The 22,098-nt window shown below is 33.4% G+C and overlaps 2 protein-coding genes and 1 long non-coding RNA gene across 8 annotated transcripts; all 3 read left to right on the forward strand.

Annotated features, from left to right (window-relative positions):
* The first annotated feature begins 483 nt into the window (after positions 1–483).
* LOC101888295 (E3 ubiquitin-protein ligase TRAIP-like) lies at positions 484–6,256 on the forward strand. Of its 4 annotated transcripts, none has more exons than XM_059118565.1 (3): positions 484–578; positions 4,693–4,830; positions 4,892–6,256. In XM_059118565.1, exons 2-3 carry the CDS (start codon positions 4,709–4,711, stop codon positions 6,204–6,206), a joined length of 1,437 nt encoding a protein of 478 aa, XP_058974548.1. In that variant the 5' UTR covers positions 484–578; positions 4,693–4,708; the 3' UTR covers positions 6,207–6,256. The 4 variants fall into 4 exon arrangements, with proteins under 4 accessions (XP_058974548.1, XP_058974547.1, XP_058974549.1 ...); XM_059118564.1 differs by having other exon boundaries at positions 490–578; positions 4,646–4,830; positions 4,892–6,255; XM_059118566.1 differs by lacking the exon at positions 484–578 and adding an exon at positions 584–700.
* Positions 6,257–13,784: 7,528 nt separating this feature from the next.
* LOC101888119 (E3 ubiquitin-protein ligase TRAIP-like) lies at positions 13,785–15,925 on the forward strand. Of its 3 annotated transcripts, none has more exons than XM_059118563.1 (3): positions 13,785–13,845; positions 14,019–14,156; positions 14,218–15,925. In XM_059118563.1, exons 2-3 carry the CDS (start codon positions 14,035–14,037, stop codon positions 15,569–15,571), a joined length of 1,476 nt encoding a protein of 491 aa, XP_058974546.1. In that variant the 5' UTR covers positions 13,785–13,845; positions 14,019–14,034; the 3' UTR covers positions 15,572–15,925. The 3 variants fall into 3 exon arrangements, with proteins under 3 accessions (XP_058974546.1, XP_005179961.2, XP_058974544.1); XM_059118561.1 differs by lacking the exon at positions 13,785–13,845 and adding an exon at positions 13,870–13,942; XM_005179904.4 differs by lacking the exon at positions 13,785–13,845 and having other exon boundaries at positions 13,853–14,156.
* A 1,831-nt stretch (positions 15,926–17,756) lies between these two features.
* LOC109611979 (uncharacterized) lies at positions 17,757–19,874 on the forward strand. The gene is made up of 2 exons (XR_002194228.2): positions 17,757–19,472; positions 19,524–19,874. It is a non-coding gene; the product is annotated as an uncharacterized LOC109611979 (long non-coding RNA).
* Positions 19,875–22,098: the final 2,224 nt, after the last annotated feature.

Here is a 22,098-nt window from a genome sequence, read left to right on the forward strand (position 1 = left end):
GCCAAATTATTCACCGTTTATTTCAAGTTTCCAATTTGAATATGGTAATGGCTTATGACAAACAATGCCTAGGTATGTCCACGTCGTATAGACCCCAATAAAACGGCTATATTCGGTATTTTTAAAATTTTAACAGAATTTTTTAAGGATTTTATTTTTTAAAAATTTCCAAATTCGTTGCAAATGGTGGAGGGTATTAAAAGTTCGGCTCGGACGAACTTAGTGCTTTTTAACTTGTTATGGCTAATCTAATTCAAGCAACAGTATGGACGGCATCATACTTGAGTCCTTTTTAAACATCAAAAGTGATTCCTGCAAAATGATATCGAGAAGATGCACTGTTTGCAAACTATTGAGTTATCTAGTATACCCTGCATTCCACCATAATGTTCTTGCTTGACTTTGTGGAGATTTGCAAATCCCCCCAATAAGAAAACGCTCTGGCACGGCTACTTCTTATTTGAGAATAAAAGCTTTTTCAACTCTTAGTATTCAATTGCAGCGACATACTATTTTAGTTGTTGGCTATATACTATTTTAGTTGTTGGGAATATACTATTTTTGTTGTTGGGATTTAAGTGAGTTACGATATATTGTGATCTGTGTTCCTGGGATGTAAATGGGAGGACAAAATATGACCCACCCAAGAGCAAAAATCAAAAAGATAGTGTGAAATAAATAAATTAAAACATTGTAAAAAGTTAATATTTCATTCATTCTTATTTATTCGAGCAGTAATACTTGGCAGCACTGTCATGACTTGCTATTTTTTTTTACTGTGCTTTCGGGAAAAATCTTTAAAATACTATTTTTTGGAGTAAAATACACCTATGTTATAATGTTTTTTGTCTAAATCGAATCCCGTCTAAATGAAGATTTGCGGTAATATTTTAAATTCACGCTAATTAAACTCCGCGCTTTCGTACACAAAAAACTACACGGCTGCGCTAAGAAGGAGAAGATAACAAAACTGTTTCTGTTTTTCCATACATTAACAACTTCAACATGGCTGCGCTGAGAAGAAGAAGAAGAAAATTGTTTATTTTGATGCACCAGTTGTGACACCTGCAAGACTGTCTGTTTATTTTCATTCTCGATTGATTTTTATACCCTCCACCTTGGAAAGGAGGGTATATTAACTTTGTCATTCCGTTTGTAACATCCCTAAATATTCGTCGTAGACCCCATAAAGAATATGTATTCATAATCAGCATATAATTCTACGTCGATTTAACAATGTCCGTCTGTCTGTCTGCTGAAAGCACGATGCAGCACATAGATCGTCAAAACTTAGCAGAACGATTTGTATTGTATCTAGGATGGTTGGTATTAAAAATACCACGTTTTGGTATAGCCCCCATATAACGGTACCTCCAGATATTCGGTATTTTGATGATTTTTGCCAAATTTTTTCACGGATTTGCCTGAAAATTGAAATGTTTTATGTTTGGGCCCACGCTTTGGTATAGCCCCCATATAACGGTACCTCCCGATTTTTGGTATTTTGATGATCCGACGAATATGTCTATAAATTGGTATTTATGGTTCATAATGGTTTCTAATGTTTCCTTTACCCTGAGGTGGAGGGTATTAAAAGCTCGGCCCGTCCGAACTTAATGCTTTTTACTTTTTTTGTTTGCAACCATTCACTTATGATGTCATCCAGATCAACAATTTATACATGCCGTATTTGTGGAAAAACTATTGGAAAAGTCTACAGTGTTGGGTGCTCTACTTGTCCCAATTTTTTCCATCCGGCATGTATTGGAACAGCAATGAAGTTAAATTAAAGAAAGGATTTGTAATAAATGTTCACAAAATATAACACCTTCATGTAGTAATCCTGGTCGTACTAGTGATAATGATGTTATGTTGTTGCTGTTGTGAATGATATGGCTTCGGCATTGAAAACTAAAATTGAACAGCAAATGCAATCATATGTTGCCGATTTTCAAAGGGCTTTGGATGATGTCGTGGCATATTTTCGGTAGGAGTTTCTGGATGGGTTGCGCAAAGTTTCAGATGATGTTAAGAAATGTGAAGACAGGATTGGCACATTATCTTCAACCCTAATCACCATCAAAGGGGAAATTGATATATGCAATTCCTGAATATCGAGTATTGATACTCGCCGAAAGCGTATTGAGAGAAAGGAGGTACAGGATGGTATTCTTCAAATCTGTCAAAAAAGTTCAAAAATTGTCCCTAATGGACTTCCTAGCGGTCTTCACAATATAAGTGTCTGTCATTAAAAGTGCCACCATCTGTCATGTCTGCATTAATCAAATTGACATACAGAATTGCTGTTATTTTGCCGGTGATAAATTTTTTGTTAAGTTTAACTCTGCGCTTTTAAGAGACAATATTATGGATAATTACCGACTTCCTCCCATTAAGTTGAATGCCGTTATTGGTGGTAATCTTCAAGCCAATGTATATTTAGACGATAACCTGACTCCTGCTTCTGCCAGGTTAATGTATGTTTGCAGGCAACATAAAAACCAAGGAAAAATTACGAAAATTATATTAGGTAATAGTGACGAGCCGGGAGTTAATGTTTTGCTGGTGGACGGCAATGAATGATTTCTTAAAATTGATTAGAAAACTAGCTGAATTGTTTAATACTTGAATGGTTTTTGTAATCTTTGAGTAGTTATTAATGATTCTTCCTGAGGCGAACGTTATTTTAATATTTCTTTTTTGAAAGAGTTTTTATTTTCTTTTTTAATAAGTTTCCATAATATTATTTTTTGCCTTCATCTCTTTTTCTTTTGTATTATAAATTTTTTAAGAGGTAATTCCATTATGATCTCAATTTCGGTTTCAATTAGGTTCCCCAGTATATTATTTATCTTTACTTTTAATAATTTCAAATAACCTTGGTCCTATTGTTGGTAATTCGTCTTTTTTTTCAAAAACATTGTATGTCCATTGGTCATCTAAATTGTCAAAGTTTGCTTCCGTCTATTTATAACACCACCCTTAGTGAGCTTAAAAATCCTAACCTTACGTTTCGTCGAAAACTGTTGCGATTCCTGGCTGCTCATTTGTCCGCAGTTGCCGACATAGAGGTGTTGGTATTTATATCTTGAAAAGCATTAAGTATAGGGTGGTTTTTCGCTCTGAAAATCCTGGTGTCTGTGAGTCGTTATTCATAGAACTTGTTTTTGGTTTAAGAAAAGTCGTTCTTGATGTTGTTTATCTGCCACATGGTAATATTCACAACTTTGAGGAGATACATAGAGATATTTTATAAAACTACGATTGTAGGCGACTTTAATTGTAACTTTTTCGACAATTCCAATTCGTTGCCTACCCATTTTTGATCCAGTTTCTCTAATTATTTTTTTTTTTTTTGCCTGCAGTCACCTCTGTTCTCTAATCTCCTCTGATGTCCTTCTATTTCTCACCATTCCTTAATTTTTGGCATCACTTCTATAAATTTGACATCTGCGGAACATTTTTTTTTGAATCTCGGGACTATAATGATATTAATTGGGACGGCCTGATTGATTATCTTGTCGATGTTGACTTAAGTAGTTTATATAATACGTCTGATATTAATTTACAGCTTTCGTTTCTAATTTAGCTTATTGTTAATATTTTTCATTTGTTCCTATCGTTAGAAAACGTTCCATTGATCCGTGGTCGAAAAGCAATTCTATAATATTAGCGAGCTCTTTGCGTGATATTGCGTACACGAATTATTTAAAATTTCCTACGCAGCAAAATAAGGCGGTGTATCGAACAAAGCAAAGTCTATTCTTAGAAAGTAGCGTAAAAAATATTATGAACAACTTTTCAATGTACTAGATGCCACTCAGGTCTGGAGACAACTTCTTACCGGTGTTATCATTGACAGGGACGACAACCTCTCAACTGACTTTGATGTTAATGTTTTGAACGAATATTTTACTTAAAAAATGGTTTTTCCCATCATCAAAATGAACACTATTGAGAATTTGAGACATTTTAGTATACTACAGCCGCTTTCTAAAGTTGCGGAACATCTCATAAGACTGCAGATTCAATCATTTATAGATGACCGTAATTCATGTAAATTAATTGCTTCTTATTTATCTGGAAGTTCTCAGTATGTTTCATGTAATGGTAAGGCTTCTAGATTACGTAATATTTACAACGGTGTACCTCAAGGTTCAATTTTAGGTCCGCTTCTTTTTGTATTATATGTTAACGATATTAGTAGTATCCTATCTAATTGTGGTTGTCATCCGTTTATGTACGCGGACGACATTCATTTATTTTTTAATGGACAATCAAGCTTCTAATTAGAGAATAGCATAAATACAACATTAGGTTATATTTCACGTTGGTTGAGTAATAAAAGTCTAGTAGTAAATGTTTCTAAGGCGAAATCAATGATATTTGGCCCCCCTAGTCGACTGAATTGGAGTATTAACATACAAGTTAATGGTGTAGCAGTGGATTTTGTTGACCGTATAAATTGTTTAGGTGTTGTCCTTTATATGTTTATGTTTTCTATTACAAGCAATAGCCATATAAATACATTTTTCTTGGGCTGGGGAGCCTAGTTGACAATATTTTTTATAAATAATTTCATATGTTACTTTATGATACGCTATGTAATAATTTTAAAATATGTTTTTTTATTCCTATTATTGAGTACACTTTGGCTTTTTCATTGCAACATATAAATAAATAAATGAAAAGTTTGCAAACAAGGAAAATGGCCGGACTTAACTTGGTATGTCCTATCTGCGCGGATGAATTTCAAATGCAGGATGATGTGTATAGCACCAACTGTGGTCACCTCTACCATTTCAGTTGCATGCAGCAATGGAGAAGCCGGTAAGTAGTCGCCAGATTTAAAATACACACGAAGTTATACTGATATTTATGCTATATATAGATCAACCATCTGCCCTCAGTGTCGGCATCAGAATCCTTCCACACATAAAATATTCCTACTTGGTAATACGACTTCCACTCCTTCTCCCCGTAAAGAAAATTTAGAGGTCTTGAAGATGAAATTAGAATCCAGTATCGATAAAATAAATGAATTGCAATCCCAACTTGATCTGACTGAGGTGAATTTTCTCCATATGCAAGAACAGTTTACAAAGGAACGAGAAATAAAACAAAGCATTGAACGAAAACTGGCAGAATACAAAACCAACGACGACAACTTTTTGAGTCTACATGCTCAGTATTCAGAGTCAGAGGACCGTATAAAAGTGCTGCTGGAAGAAAATGGTCGCTTAGCGGTAGATATTAGATGCAAATCAGATGAGATCGATTCCAAAAATGTCGAAATTTGTATGTTGAAAAAGCAGTTGGATACCGCACTTCAAGTTGACCAAATTGAAAATGGTAATGGGAGTTCTCGTATTGAATTTCTTGAACGGCAAAATTACCTTTTATGGAAAGAACTCGCTAGGAAAAGTATAGAAATATTGGAACAGAAAGATAAAAACCCGTCATCGTCAGAAATAGTCGTAAAATCATTAAAGCAGAAACTACAGCATATCACAGAACAACTGGAAAAAGAAATTAATACAAGCACACAGCTTGCTATAGATAAAATAAATTTAAAAAGTCAAATTCAACTTATGCAACTGCAATCCAACAATAACGAGCAGGCCACCAATACACCACAAGAACTGCGAATGGGTACAAACAAGAAGGAACCCAATACAGACATGCTTGACATTACTTCGGTTGCTCCAGCAACTGAAGATTGCGTTCAGGATAACGAATCGAATAGTGGTGTGGTGCTTCAAAAATTTCCCTATAGAGAAATTCAATATCCTTTGGAAGAATTAATAGTTTCAATTGGATCAAAAATGAATATACATCTACTACCAGAAGATGTTTTAATAGTGAGGATTTTAGATAAATTTACAACAAGAACATTGCCTACAACTGTTTGCATTCATGTAGTTTTTACAAAAAACAGTCTAAAGCATTGTTTTATTGCTCAACAACGATTGTTGAGACCTTTCTTCGGAGGTATCGCCATAAAGGAATACGTCGACCGAGATATAAATGGGTTATTCTTGTATGCTATAAAAAACCTACGTGGTGTAGCCTTTGATAGTATTACAATGTGCAATAATGTTGTTATTGCAAAAAAGAAATCACAGGACGAGAATGGTGTAGTTATTAATAGCAGAGAACAAGTTGATGAACTGCGCAATAAAAACTATTACAAGATAACCGTATAAAACTCAATTTTTTTGTAAACTTCAGATGAAAAATGAAATATATCTTAATATTTAAATTAATATTGTTAAACAAAATATATATATTTTTTTCATTTCGGTTCACTATGCACAAAAATAGCGCTTTTAAAAATACTGGCATTGTGTTAGTTTATTTATAATTGAAGTTATACAACTAATAAAGTACGAACAATTTCGTGCTGAAAATTCATAGTGTTACCTTAAATTGGACGTAGTTTACAAAAATATTCAACTTCACCACTATGGCAAAATGTTTTGTACGTCCGTATTAGCCAATTACGTCAGGTCCATATTAAAATAGACTTCATTAAACTGTAATATTTTCAGATTACAAACATTTATATTTTTTTGTATAATTCATTAATGCTTTCAATACCATGGTTAGTTATTGCAGGTAGCAGCAAACCCAGCTGATTTGCCTTTGTAGTAATACAAATGTCAAATTTCATATGACGTTTTGTGATATAATTCCATTTCTTGATATGCACTTTTTTCATATAATTTCACTGCAGTTCAATGTGTCTACTTTTTGTCTAATAATAGAAGCAAAACATTGTTATCCTTAACAAAACATCAACAGCGACGGTTAGGAAACTTTTTTCGGGTTAAACGATCAGCGATAGCACATAAGGTAATATAATCGTATTTTCACGTTTCCAAAATTGCAAAATGTTGAATACTTTGTATGTATATGCAGTTTGGTTTCAATTTTAAAGGCATGGCGTTTTCCACGATTCTCTAACGGCTCTTTAAATTGTTAAGAAATTCAACAGCACTTTGCTGTTACCTTTATTACTCTACCATGCATATGAACATTGTTGCGAAAATACTCTAATTCAGTTGCAATACAAATGCGTATTATGTTAAATTTGTCATTCCGTTTGTAACATCCCTAAATATTCGCCGTAGATACTATAAAGTACACTAGAGCCCCGACTTGCGTCGTTAATTGGGACCGGAGAATTGCGACGCAAATCGAATCACCTTTTTCTATACATATACAAAATGCACTGTAATTCAATTTACTTACAATATTCAAAACAAAGAAAAAAATTATATTTTTGAGAAAAAAAAACAAGTATGAATACATTTTTATTTATCCCATTTATTTCAAAAAATGTTTATAATTATTATAAAGAAATAGCAAAACAATAAATCAAGAAAAACTTATTATTATACCCTCCACCTTGGAAAGGAGGGTATTCCGTTTGTAACATCCTTAAATATTCGTCGTAGACCTCATAAAGTATATATATTCATAATCAGCATAAAATTCTAATACCATATAAAGGTACCTCCCGATATTCGGTATTTTGATTATTTTTGCCACATTTTTTAACGGATTTGTCTAAAACTTGGTATTTGTTGGTCATAATGGGTCCTAGTTCGTGTGGCGAAACATTGTTACTATAGGTCCACGTTTTTGTATAGCCCCCAATGTTCGGTAATTTGACGATGTTCGGTAATTTGACGATTTTTGCCACATTATTTCTGGGATTTGTCTAAAAATTTGTGGGTTGTAATGGGTCCTAGTTCGTGTGGCGAAACATTGTATGTATAGGTCCACGTTTTGATATAGTCCCCATATAACGGTACCTCTCAATATTCGGTATTTTGATGATTTTTGACACTGTTTTTCAAGAATTTCTCTGAAAATTGTAGATTATAATGGGTCCCACTTCGTGTCATAATGTCATAATGGGTTCTAGCTCCTTTGGCGAAACATTGCATGTGTAGGTCCCCATATAACGGTACCTCCCAATATTCGGCATTTTGATGATTTTGGACACATTTCTTCACGGATATGTTTAAAAATTTGTTAGTTGTAGATCATAATGGGTCCCAGTTCGTGTAGCGAGTTATTGTAACTATAGGTCCACGTTTTGGTATAGGCCCCAATGTTCGGTAATTTGACGATTTTTGCCACATTATTTCTGGGATTTGTCTGAAAATTGGTATTTGTAGGTCATAATGGGTTCTAGCTTCTTTGGCGAAACATTGCATGTGTAGGTACCCATATAACGGTACCTCCCAATATTCGGCATTTTAATTGTTTTTGCCACATTTCTTCTAATGTTTCCTTTACCCTAAGGTGGAGGGTATTAAAAGTTTGGCCCGGCTGAACTTAATGATTTTTTACTTTTTTTTCTTTGATTTTGACTCATTTTTTACGTCTTTAATGTACTCTGGCGAATCTCACACTAAATTCTAACCACGACCAGACAGTTGTTCTTAGCACCACAAAGAAAAGGAAATTCCACCTATTTCACGCAATTTGAAAATGTGTTAACGTACAGGTGACGATCAGTAGTGTTGCCAGAAGTTGTAAAAATGACAAACCACAGAAAAGATGCAAATGCAAAAAAATAGTAATCCACAATGTAGCTCGGAACGACGCAACTTGAAATTGCAACGACACAAATCGAATTTTCTGTTTTTTGAAAAACGACGCAAGTCGGGGCTCTAGTGTATGTATATTCACGATCAGTATAAAATTTTAAGTCGATTTAAACATGGCAAAATTACAGAAGGTAGGACAAAGCTAAATACATTTTTTTCTTTTGGTGCCAAAATATATACAAATTTTGTGTATGTGTGTGTTTTGTTTTGAATAAAAAATGCAATAATTTTTAAATAATTTTCAATTTGGTTGAAAAATAAATGTATTTTTTCAACATTATTGGGCAACACATTGTACAATTTTGGGATACAACTGTATTGTCCTACTATTTTAGATTTAATCTTGTGGAATAACCCTAAAATTCCATTCCTGTTTTGAGAGTTTTCCCCAATTTAAGAATTTTGTTAAAAATGAAAAATAAACAAAACCAACTGTTGCATTTTAAAAATTCTACGTGACACTATAAGACTCCAGCACAGAGTTGTATTTTTCTAGTTCATTTGAAGTTACGCAACCTTTCTTAATGAGCCATGAATTTAACGATGTCGGCCCGTGTGTCTGTTGAAATCACAATACAGCTCATATCATCTGACTTAAGCTGGAAATACATAAAGCGCTTATCTGGCTGGTTTAAGTCATCGACTGGCTTCGTCGGAAATGAACAAAGGAGCCCAGGGCCAAAATCGAACTAAATCAACCCAAAACTCCTTTGTTCATCTACGAAGAAGCCAGCCGATGACTTAAGTCAGCCAAATATTCTCTTTATGTATTTCCAGTCTTAGAGCTTCAAATTTGGCACAACAATTTGTATTGTGTCTAGGATGGTTGGTATTGAAAATGAGATATGTATATCGGCCCACGTTTTGGTATAGTCCCCATATAAGGGTACCTCTCGTTAAAATCAGATCAACGGATCTTGTGGTATTTTTGTTGTTATTGTGCTTTTATCTTCTTCTTCTTCTATATATATAAAAATCAATTGTTGTTCGTTGGTAATGGAACCTTTATATTTGCCATATTTTAAAGATATCGGTTTGAAAATTATTATACGGGATAGTGTTGACTTTCCCTCAAACCCTAGGGATTTATTTGGGGGTTGAGGAACTGACCACGCATACTTCTTATCTATCTATATATAAAAGAAAGTTGTGTTAGTTACTACGCTTAGAACTCAAGAACCGCTGATCTGATTTTAACGATTCACACAAATTTGGAATTGTCTCTTGGCAGAAAAGGATAAAATCCGAAAAAATCGCGTAAAAATATGAAATTTGAAAATTTTCATTTTGACTTTAGAAATGTACAATAGTAATGTTTTATTTTGCCTGATTTTTTTCCTTTTGACTTACTATTTTCGAATGTACATTTGTAGTGTTTTTTTCTTTGAATGTAGTCTTTTTTGGTAATATAAAGCGACGACAATTATGGAGTGGCAGACCTGAATAGATGATGTCAGAATTATTATAAATGGAATCAAATTTAAAAATAATAGTAAGGACCAAACTTCGTAAGGACCTTTAAACTTCGCTGTAAAAAACCAGCGAACAAGTTGAAGATTTTTTTCACTTTGTTTATTAGTTACTATGTTTATAACTTAAGAACATTTTGACGGATTTTCACAAATCATACAATTTCCGAATGGAATCTTGGCAAAAAAAAGGGGTAAAATATGCCAATAAAAATATAAAAGAAAAAATCCTTTTGGAGTGAAATTTTTTCAATTTTAAAACTATATAGAAGTGTACATTTTTTATTGTTTTGAATTCTAAATGAATAATATCAAAAATGAAATAGTACGCATTACGATGTTAAATGGCGCTCTTTCATGTCTGAAATTGGCATTTAGCTTTCGACTCCAGGATCTACGTCGTGCTTCAGCTGGAAAGAGAACACATTTAAACAAACAAAAATAACCGACAAAACGTTATGGGGCTCATTTCCAAACGTGGACCTACTTTTTTCACATGACAATAAACCGTCCAATGAGAACTCAAATATAAAGAGCGCAAAAAGAAGAGGGAAAAGGATTTCTATTCTTTCAGAAATTCTTTCTAAACTTTTACGATATCTTAAATCGCTTTTGCAGTGATATGGGTCATTACACCCGGATAAGCTTACAACCCGATTTCAATTATATCTTACATTTTAACGATATGAAAACATAAATAATTTCGGTAAATGTTTGTAATTTGGGAAGAAACCATCCTTGCAAAAACTGATCACGTTTTGTATAACCATTATATGATTTAAGGAACCGGACATTTGAATTATACAATGATAAAAGATATGGACGTTATGGGGTCTCCATAAAGTGTATGAGGCCGTTATATGGGGCCATACTAAAACGGGAACCTCTATGGACCCATTTATACTTTAAGGATTGTCATCTATCAAACCGTCTAAAATACCAAATTTGAAACAATTATGTGCGTAAATGTGACTAGGATTATCAACATACAAATCCGAGCAGAAATGTGGCAAAAATCATCAAAATACCGAATTTCGAGATATGGGGACTATACCAAAACGTGGACCGATAGATCTCATTTTCAATACCATCCATCCTATACACAATACAAATTGTTCTGCTAAATTTAAACAAATAGACATACAGACGGACAAATCGACTTAGAATTTTATGCTGATTAAAAATCAATTGTAGTTCGTTGGTAATGGAATCAGTTGAGAACGGCTGAACCGATTTGCATAATTTTTTCTACAAATGTTAGGTTTTTAAAGAAAAAATATTGACCACGCCTACTTTCACGCCCACTAATTCGTGGTCAGGCTGAGGAACTGACCACGCCTACTTTTTAATCTATATGTACGCAAATCAATTGTTATTCGTTTGTAATTGAATCAGTTGAGAATTGTTTTTCGTTTGTATTGTATTGTTATTCGTTTGTAATTGAATCAGCTGGACCGATTTGGATATTTTATTAAAATATTCGTCCTACCCCGAGTTAAGTTTTTATGCAAAGAAAAAGTGGCCACGCCTACTTCTGCGCTCATTTTTCGATTAAAATCCTAATATTTTCCAAAATAATGAAGATATATGTTCCATAGTTAGTCTATAACGTACTCTTAACTCTCACTCCAACCCTAGGCTTCTGTTTGGGGTCGAAGGAATCGGCTACGAATACTTCTTTAAAACTATATGTATAAAATTTAAACAAGAATAGTAACACATGAGTTGAGATCTGAAACAATTCCGGTGAATAATGTTGCTAAAATCATTAAAATACCGCATATCTGGAGGTGTCGTTATATGGTGCCTCTACGAAGACGTGGACCGTGGACAAACAATTTCCTGTCGTAGGCCGCAGTATCCATTACGAACTTCAAATACCAAATTTGAAACAATTCCGGTGAAGAATGTCGCAATCATCATCATCATAGGATTGTACGCTGCTCAAGAATATAAATACTTTGTGGGGTCTTAAATGCATATTTCGAGGTGTTACAAACGGAATGACAAGCATAATATACCCTCCATAGTATGGTGGAGTACATGCAAAATTATCTCCATTCATCATAAATATTGTGCACCTTAAATAAATATGTTGAAAAGAATACAACAGTAAACCACAAAACGAGGAAAACATCAATAATCGCTAACCATGAAAATCGGCAAGTTTTGTATATTGACTACAGTTAGAAGCATGGTAAAAGAATGCAGGTAGTCGCATCGACTCAACTGCTGGGACAATGAACTGTCAAACCAATTTCAGAATTTAAATTTTTGAATTGAGGATTATTAAAATTTATAAAAAATTAAAAACTGCATATCATTACAATCTCCAATTGGTTTCGTATAGGAAAACATATACAAATCCACTTATTTTTGAAAAAAAAACCTTTAAAACTGTTTACATTCCAATGTTCTCAAAAGTTTATACATCTTTCTGTATTCTTATATCATGGTTGTAAGACAACATTTATAACACAGTTTAGGTTTTTTCAAAGAGAAAAGCTTAACTTTACATTTTATATTAGGTTCCTAAAAATATGCATTATACACTAATACTACGGGCCAGCAACGCGGTCCCGTACAGCTAGTGTATATATATAAGAAGATTGGGCTTAACTCTCTAGATTTAGTAAAAGCACTTCAATTTTTTTCGAATTTTTTTTCCAGTGGTAGGCATTTTTACCAAATGATTGATCTTACCTTTCCAAAATGCTAATACCTTTTTTGAGTCCAGAGATATGGACATTTTCCATCTGCATAACCCCACCAGTTCACCAGTCTTTGGAATTACAAAAGCATCAAATTTAGAAAGCTTTGGTTCGCGTCAGCCGGTGTTGGACAAACCCGGAAGAAAAGAGAACAAGGCCCGGCCAAAGGCCGGCTATTTACAAAAAGTGTCAAATTTAGAAAACTTTGGTTCGCATTAGCCGGTGTAGGACATACTCAGACGAAAAAAGTCTCAAGCCCCGGCCGAAGGCCGGCTACTTAAAATAACTGTTAAATTTAGAAATGCTATAGCTCGCGGAGCCGGTTAAACGTACACAGACGAGAATATCTCTGGACCCGAAAAAGGTATTAGGACAAATTGTAGCATTTTGAAAAGGTTTTTTGTTGATTTTGTTGACCCTCATAATGGACTTTTTTTTGACTTTGTGAGGGTTTTATAAAAAATCCGGGTCCAAAACACGATAATTTAACTATAACTTCCGAACCATGACCCCTTACGTCATCTTGTGACCACTTCGATAGGTATTTCCATAAGCTCTTAAACGATACCTATCGGGTAAGTGGATCCGGGTCTTGAACCCGAACTTTCAGGTCAAAAATCTGGGGTCCTGGGACCGTCACAAGAAAATAGTTTCCCGGAATCAGGATAAAAATACCTACCTCTGGAAAACTAGACTAGAGTTGTTCCAAACTCTAGCTTCAATTTTGTGTTCTTCACATTTAATCAATCGTAACTAAGGTGTCAACGCAAAAGTATCATATCGTGTACTGTCCTTTGTAAACATCAAAAGTGATTCCTGGATAATGATCTCGCGAAGATGCACTGTTTGCAAACTATTGATTTGTCTAACATACCCTGCATTCCACCATAAAGTTATTGTTGCTTGACTTTAGGGAGATTTGCAAATTCCCTCAATAAGAAAACGGTTTGGCAGGGCTACTTCCTATTTGAGAAATAAAGCTTTTTAAGTTCAATTGCAGCGACGCTCTATGAACATACTATATTAGTTGTTGGGATTAAAGTGAGTGGCGATAAATTGTGATTTGTGTTCTTGGGATTTAAATGGGAGCACAAAGTATGACCCACCCAACAACAAAAATTACAAAATCAAGAAGATAGTGTGAAATAAATAAATTGTGAAAAGTTAACATTGTAAAAAGTTAATATTTCATTCGTTGTTATTTATTTGAGCAGCTTGCAAACAAAGAAAATGGCCGGGCTCAACTTGGTATGTCCCATCTGCACGGATGAATTTCAAATGCAGGATGATGTGTATAGCACCAACTGCGGTCACCTCTACCATTTCAGCTGCATGCAGCAATGGAGAAGCCGGTAAGTAGTCCCCAGATTTAAAATACACACGAAGTTATACTGATACTTATGCTAAATATAGGTCAACCATTTGCCCTCAGTGTCGGCATCAGAATCCTTCCACACATAAAATATTCCTACTTGGCAATTCGACACCCACTCCATCTCCCCCTAAAGAACATTTAGAGGACTTGAAGATGAAATTGGAATCCAGTATCGATAAAATAAATGAATTGCAATCCCAACTTGATCTGACTGAGGTAAATTTCCTTCATATGCAAGAGCAGTTTACCAGAGAACGAGAAATTAAACAAAGAATTGAACGAAAACTGGCAGAATATAAAAACAACGACGACAACTTTTTGAGTCTACATGCTCAGCATTCAAAATCAGAGGAGCGCATAAAAGTACTGCTGGAAGAAAATGATCGCTTAGCGGTAGATGTTAGATGCAAATCAGATGAGATCGAATCCAAAAATGTCGAAATTTGTATGTTGAATAAGCTGTTGGATACCGCACTTCAAGGTGGCCAAGTCGAAAATGGTAATGGGAGTTCTCGTATTAAATTTCTAGAACAGCAAAATGACCTTTTATCGAAAGAACTCGCTCGGAAAACTAAAGAAATGTTGGAACAGAAAGATAAAAATCCCGCATCGTCAGAAATAGTCGTAAAATCATTAAAGCAGAAACTACAGCTTATCACAGAACAACTGGAAAATGAAATTACTACAAGCACACAGCTTGCTATAGATAAAATAAATTTACAAAGTCAAATTCAACGTATGCAACTACAATCGAACAATAACGAGCAGACCACCAATACACCACAAAAACTGCGAACGGGTACTAAAAAGAAGGAACCCAATACAGACAGGCTTGACATTACTTCGACTGTTCCAGCGACTAAATATTGCGTTAAGGATAACGAACCGAATAGTGGTGTGGTGTTTCAAAAGTTTCCCTATAGAGAAATTCATTATCCTTTGGAAGAATTAATAGTTTCAATTGGATCAAAAATGAATATACATCTAAAACCAAAAGATGTTTTAATAGTGAGGATTTTAGATAAATTTACATCAAGAAAATTGCCTACAACTGTTTGCATTCATGTAGTTTTTAGAAAAAACAGACTAAAGCATTGTTTTATAGCTCAACAACAGTTGTTGAAACCTTTCTTCAAAGGTATCGCCATAAAGGAGTACGTCGACCGAGAAATAAATGGGTTATTCTTGTATGCTATAAGAAAACTACGTGGTGTAGCCTTTGATAGCATTACAATGAGTAATAATGTTGTTATTGCAAAAAAGAAATCACAGGACGAGAATGGTGTAGTTATTAATAGCAGAGAACAAATTAATGAACTGCTCAAAAAGGCTTTACAGTTATCAAATAACAACGTGCAAAATCGAATTTCAGATAAAATAGTTATTGATTAATAAGATTACAAGATTAACGTATAAAACTCCATTGTTTTTCTTTTTTGTAATCTTCTATTGAAAAAGGAAATTTATCTTAATATTTAAATAAATCTATATCTATATCTATTCTATTCTTTATCTATCTATCTATATCTATCTATATATATATAAAAATCAATTGTTGTTTGTTGGTAACGGAATCAGTTGAAAACGGCTGGACCGATTTGCATAATTTTTTGTACAAACGTTTGTCATACCCCGAGTTAGGTTTTTAAAGAAAAAAATATTGACCACGTCTCCTTTTACGCCCACTATTTCGATTTATGTAAAACTCTTATTTTTCCCAAATAAACAAGATATTTATTTTATTTATTTAATCTATTAGTCTATGGATAATTCCTTACAGGCTTTAAAAATTTTTACACGAGATACTGTTGATCTTCCCTCCAACCTTAAGTATTTGTTTGGGGGCTGAGGAACTGACCACGCATACTTTTTAATCTATCTATACATCTATCATCATTTATTTCATATATCATTTATATATGAAAGTTGTGTTAGTTACTACGCTTATAACTTAAGAACCGCTGAACTGATTTTAATGATTCATACAAATTCGGAATTGTCTCCTATCCGAAAAGGATAATATACAAAAGAAATCACGTAAAAATGTGATATATTAACATTTTCATTTTGACTTTTGAAATGTACAATAGTAATGTTTTATTTTGCATGATTTTTTTCCATTTTGAATTACTAATGTACATTTGTAGTGTTTTTTTATATTTTATTTTTGAATTCGAATATTAATATCAATTTATTTAATTGACTTGATTTCTTGAGAACTGAAATTGATGACGGGTTACATGGAAGTGTAGTACCGAATTATGTGGTGGCGAAACGGAATAGATGATATCGAAATAATTTAACGCGGTCGCACCAAAGTTTAAGGATACTTCTTTTTTCAAAATCGTAAAAAAAAACACGAAAAAAGAGATCTCATTGCAACAATTCTCAAAACGGGAAAATATCGAAAAAAATTTCCAATGGAATTGAATTTTAAAATAAAAGTACATTTTATTGACAAACTTTGTAAGGATCTTTAAACAGTTGTTGTAAAAACTCAGCGAACAAGTTGAAGATTTTTTCAATTTGTTATTATTCTTTTGTCATTTTTTTTTTTTTTTCAATTTGTATTATCATATTGAATTCAGTGGATTTTTTGTGAACGAAATAAAGAATAATTTTTCACTATATACAACTTTTCACCAAAAAAAATGAAATAAGTGCGAAATACGATTGTAACTGACATCTACCTTTCAACTCCAGAGCCTACATCGTGGTTCAGCTGGAAGATGCGAATACATTTACACAAACAAAAATTACCGAAAAACCTAATGGGGCTCATTTTAAAGCGAGGACCTACTTCTTTCATGTGACAATAATCCGTCCAATGAGAGTCTTCGTCATTTTCTTCTATTTTTGGCCCTTATTTGGCATCTTTGTTTCTAAGGGAGTAGAAAATTCTCGGAGTAGGGCCCATATTGGTCTTGACCACTAAAAAAATGTATTTATGCTACCCTGGCGTAAGGAACCATCGTACAGATAGAAATTTATTCATGTAAAGTCCCCACATTGGAGTATCCCAAGTCCACTTTCACATCTAATGTGTGGTCAGAAGAGAAAATTTTGTATTCTATTGAATTTGTAACCCCCAAGAGAATATTGGTTGGGAACGTAGATTTGGGATGTACATCTATATGAAATAAATTGTGAAAACATGAACAAATTACAAATATAAGAAAGTATCACGGGACCGAATATTTGTTGAATCTTAATTGAATTCTACTATGATGAAAAATATGGACTTTATGGCGTCTCCAATTTACAATTTAAATGACAAATAAAATTAGTTCTCTTCTTACGGTAATGGGAGTAAAATAGTAATTATATTTGACTATCCTGAAATCAGTCTGCCCTCAATTATGAGATGGATAAAATTATTTTTACTTATTTAAATCACGTGAATTTTTTTCAGTTTGACATGCTGTGTTGTTCTGCTATATTTTCGATTTGGCCTCTATTTGTCATCTTGAATTATAAGGAGTGAAGAAAGTTTTCAATGTAGGCCTGATTTTACTATATTTCAAAGGATTTGGCTAAAAATGTGTATTTTGGGGTGGTGAAAATCGTACACAAAAATGTCAACATATCTACAAATTTTAGAATTTTCTCCATGTAATAGTACCCCCTCAAGTCCACCTTTTGGCGGACTTATGAGGACTCTAATGCACAATCTGAGGTGTTAATGGGTTTAAAAAAGTAATTAACTTTGGCTATTCTTAAATCATTCAGCCCTCAATTATGAGGTGTACAAAATACAGTAAATTCCAAATTACTGCTCATTTGACTAAAAACTAAAAATTAATCGACCAGTACATGAACACTTATAACAGTCATATCTTTGAATAATTATGCTTTGACAAATATGCATAATAGACTAAAACTACGGGCCGGCAACGCGGACAGGGTCAGCTAGTTGTTATATATATATACATAATTTTTTTCATGTTTCTGCCACAATTTTCGACTGAATGCGTTTGACATTTTGAAATTTATGTCATATAGATGTACATCCCAAATCTACGTTCCCAACCAATATTCTCTTCGGGGTTACAAATTCAATACAATACAAAACTTTCTTTTCTGACAACAAATTGTTTGGGAAAGTGGACTTGGAGGTACACTAATGTAGGAACTATACTCGAATTAATGCCTATACGGACAATTATCTGTAATAATGATTCTCTACCCCAAAGTAGCCGAAATTTTTTAGACAAATCAAATCAATTGATGAATATGGTCAAGACCAAGATGGACCCTACTCCGAAAATTGAAAATTTCATGAGAAGAAGTTTTCTACCCCCTTAGAAACAAAGATGCCAAATAAAGACCTAACAATGGAAAAAATGTCCAAAACTCCTGCCATCGTTTTCCATTATAAATTGACATTAATTTGCCTAGCCATAACTTCAAGCTTTTCATGTACTTGCACCTTAACTTTTGTACGTATATACGTTGTAATACGCATTTTGGTTACAACCGAATTTGAGTATTTTCGCAACAACATTCATATGTATGGTAGATTAATACAGGTAACAACAAGAGTTTTTGTATAACAAACGTAGCGACAACCACATACACATTTGTTTTTTGTACGCAATGTAGTTGTCGGAGATATATGCTCAAAATGACAACAAAACAATTAATTTTCAATAAAATATACATTTTTGGAATTTGGGTAATTTGGATGCTTTAAATCATTTCATTTAAATAATAAAATATCAAAACGAATTTGACACTAGTATTACTATAGAGTCAATAAATGACGTGGCCAGTTCTTATCACATAGATAATTCTTTGTTCATTTTTTATAATTGGGTGGATCCCCTCCATAACAAGGAAAAGCTTTTGTACACCGTATTGCCAGACGTTAGCACAAACCGAAATATCTGCTTTCCTATTGTTGGTGACTAAACTTTTTGTTGGTTACTTTGTTGTTTTTATTTTATGTAAACAAAACGGTATACATATGTATTTTGTCGCCTATATAATCGCCATACGGTAAATTGTAGCTTTACACCAACAATGTTTGAACTCACTTCCAACATTATAATCTACTTCTCCGAGATTACCATAACGATCATAATTACAATACCGATCACGATAACAATATATATTATGTGACAAAAAAAGTATTTTCCATAAATATATTTCATTGCGTTTATTTGGTTGTTAAGGATATGTCAACGGGTGGAACATGTTCAATTTGTGCCGATATATTAGGTTCCGATGACATATGCAGCACTATATGTGGCCTCATATATCACTTCGAGTGCCTGTAAAATTGGCTCCAGAGGTAGGTAAAGATTATGCAACAATAAGATATTTAAACAATTTCTTCTTCAAGGTTCAACAGGTGCCCTTTGTGCAAACGGGATAACCCGCAACCACATCGCATTTATTTGGACATCGAAGCTTTGGGAGGACTGACTTCAAGTAATGAAATATATGAAGTTATAATTAAGAATGTTCAGCCAAATTAAACAGATCCGATGTCAACCATGATATTAATTGTTGTTATGCAAATTCCTACAACTGAAGCGACATATGCACTTCACGTGTCGTTTAAGAAGGCTCTGAATAAGGATATATTTTTGAGGAACAAATATAAATTAAAAAGGTGTCAACATACTTCAAACATGCGTTTATATGAATCACTGAATAGAAAACAAAATAAACTCTTCACTTATAGCCACAAGTTGAAAGAAAAAGGTTACAACATATTTTTGTGAGGAATAAACAATATTTGTGAAAAAGAAAAAAACGTTCACCACAAAATGCAATCGTCTCAACAGAACAGGTTGACCAGCTATATAATACAAAACCAACTGTGTGGATCACACACAGATGCGATTTACTCCACAGGTATCAGTAAGGACGACCAATGTAGTATATGAAAGGACAGTGCGAGTACAACCGAGAGAACAGAATGCAAATGCGATAATCTGAAAAAATATATAATTAATTATTTATTACAATGTTGTTGTACAACAAACGTAAAAACAACCACATACCACATCTACGTAATACAAGTGTCAGAGTTTTATGTCCAAAAATATAAACAAAACAATTAATTTTTAATGAAAAATACCGCTAAATTCATAAAAATACCGAATATCGGGAGCTTCTGTTATATGGGGGCTATATGAAAACGTGGACCTACATGACCCATTTAGGAACTTTTTAGGAACTATGTGTGCAAAATTTTAGCCTTCTATCTCAATTCGTTCGAAACATGGACAAGCAGACCATCAATACACCACAAAAACTGCGAATGGGTACAAAAAAGAAGGAACCCAATACAGACATGCTTGACATTACTTCGACTGTTACAGCGACTGAAGGGTGCGTTCAGGATAACGATAATGAAATAGTAAACCCCTTTAGGGATTTTGATCTACTAACCGAATACTTTTCATTTAGAATTTACCCACAGCTATATTGTCTCTTGCATAGTGTAATTACTCCCTATTGCGCATAGTCCCCCGTATACTTGTACCAGCGATTTAAAGTATATTGAAGGTTGTGGAAGAATTTTCCGGAGTATATAATTACTTTTGCTACTAAAGTTCTAATTTGATCTACTATTTTGTTTAGTCCGCATATTGCAGTGACCCTTTCATTGACATCCGTCCCAAAGAATTTTGCATTTTTAGTCCTCATTAGACGGATTATTACCAAATGAAAGAAGAAGGTTTAGGAGTTCGCATCTTACAGTAGAAGCACGATGTAGGTCCTGAGATGTTAATTCCTGTCAGGAATGATCAGTATTTAACATCGTATTGTGCGCTAATTTCTTTCATTCGAATATCTTTCATTCAAAATTAAAAAATAACAATTTTTTCCTTGATATTTTTGGATTTTATCTTTTTCTGCCAAGAGACCATTTCGAATTGGCTATCATTTTGAAATTCGATTCCATTAAAAAATTTTTCTTAATTTTTTTCCCAATTTTTGAATTTTTTTCGAATTTTCTCTTTTCTATCGCAAATTTTGAGAAGTTTAGAGAAAAATATTTGAGGTCCTTTGTGTTTGGTTACGGATATATAATGGACCTTAAAAAGTTTGGCCTGGGAACCCTAAACCCTTTCAGGATTTTGATCTACTAACTGAATACTATTCACTTAGAATTTCCCAACGCCCCAGATTGTTTCACAACGCTATTGCGCACACACTCCCGTTTAATGGTACCTACGAATTAAATAACTTGAAGGTTTCAGTATAATTTTTCTCAGTATATCATTTATTCTCTTACTAAATTTTCGATTTGATGTACAATTTTGTATAATCCGCATAATGAATTCCTCTTTTTATTCGGCATTTTACTGATTGCAGTTCCAATGAATTTGAATTTTGGATTCTCATTGGGCGTATTACTGCTAAATGAAAGGATTAGATCCATGTTTTGATATGACCCCTATCGTTTTTTTATTAAATTCGGTACTACAATTCAATGTAAACAATTTCCATTATCAAAGAAGTTAACCAAATTGAAAAAACCGCTGGAACACGCTATTATTTTTTTCATATTTTATCCTCTTCTGAATAACACGTATATTTCCACTTACCCAATAAATACATAAAATCAGTAAAACAACAGTTTTGTCCGTTGTCGCTTTATACTACCCGAAAAATACTACACATTATATTAGAATTCAAAAAGAAAAAAAACACTAAACATGTACATTCGAAAATAGGAAGCCAATTAAAAAAAAAAAATCATGGAAAATAAAAAATAGCTATTGTACATACCAAATTTTTGGATTATATCTTTTTCCGGTAAGAGACAATTTCGAATTTGTCTGAATCGTTAAAATCTGACCAGCGGTTCTTGAGTTATAAGCGTAGTAACTAACACAACTATATATATATATATATATATATATATATATATATATATATATATATATATATATATATAT

The sequence above is a fragment of the Musca domestica genome, unplaced genomic scaffold (genome assembly GCF_030504385.1).
Source record: "Musca domestica strain aabys unplaced genomic scaffold, Musca_domestica.polishedcontigs.V.1.1 13, whole genome shotgun sequence".
In the NCBI taxonomy this organism is placed as follows: domain Eukaryota; kingdom Metazoa; phylum Arthropoda; class Insecta; order Diptera; family Muscidae; genus Musca; species Musca domestica.

Excerpts from the sequence above, each read along its gene's own strand:
- LOC101888295 (XM_059118564.1), top strand. The coding sequence starts at position 4,685 with ATGAAAAGTTTGCAAACAAGGAAAATGGCCGGACTTAACTTGGTATGT. Across the intron at positions 4,831-4,891 it reads ATGCAGCAATGGAGAAGCCG|ATCAACCATCTGCCCTCAGT; the intron begins GTAAGTAGTCGC and ends TGCTATATATAG.
- LOC101888119 (XM_059118561.1), top strand. The coding sequence starts at position 13,887 with ATGGGAGCACAAAGTATGACCCACCCAACAACAAAAATTACAAAATCA. Across the intron at positions 13,943-14,018 it reads ATTACAAAATCAAGAAGATA|CTTGCAAACAAAGAAAATGG; the intron begins GTGTGAAATAAA and ends TTATTTGAGCAG. Across the intron at positions 14,157-14,217 it reads ATGCAGCAATGGAGAAGCCG|GTCAACCATTTGCCCTCAGT; the intron begins GTAAGTAGTCCC and ends TGCTAAATATAG.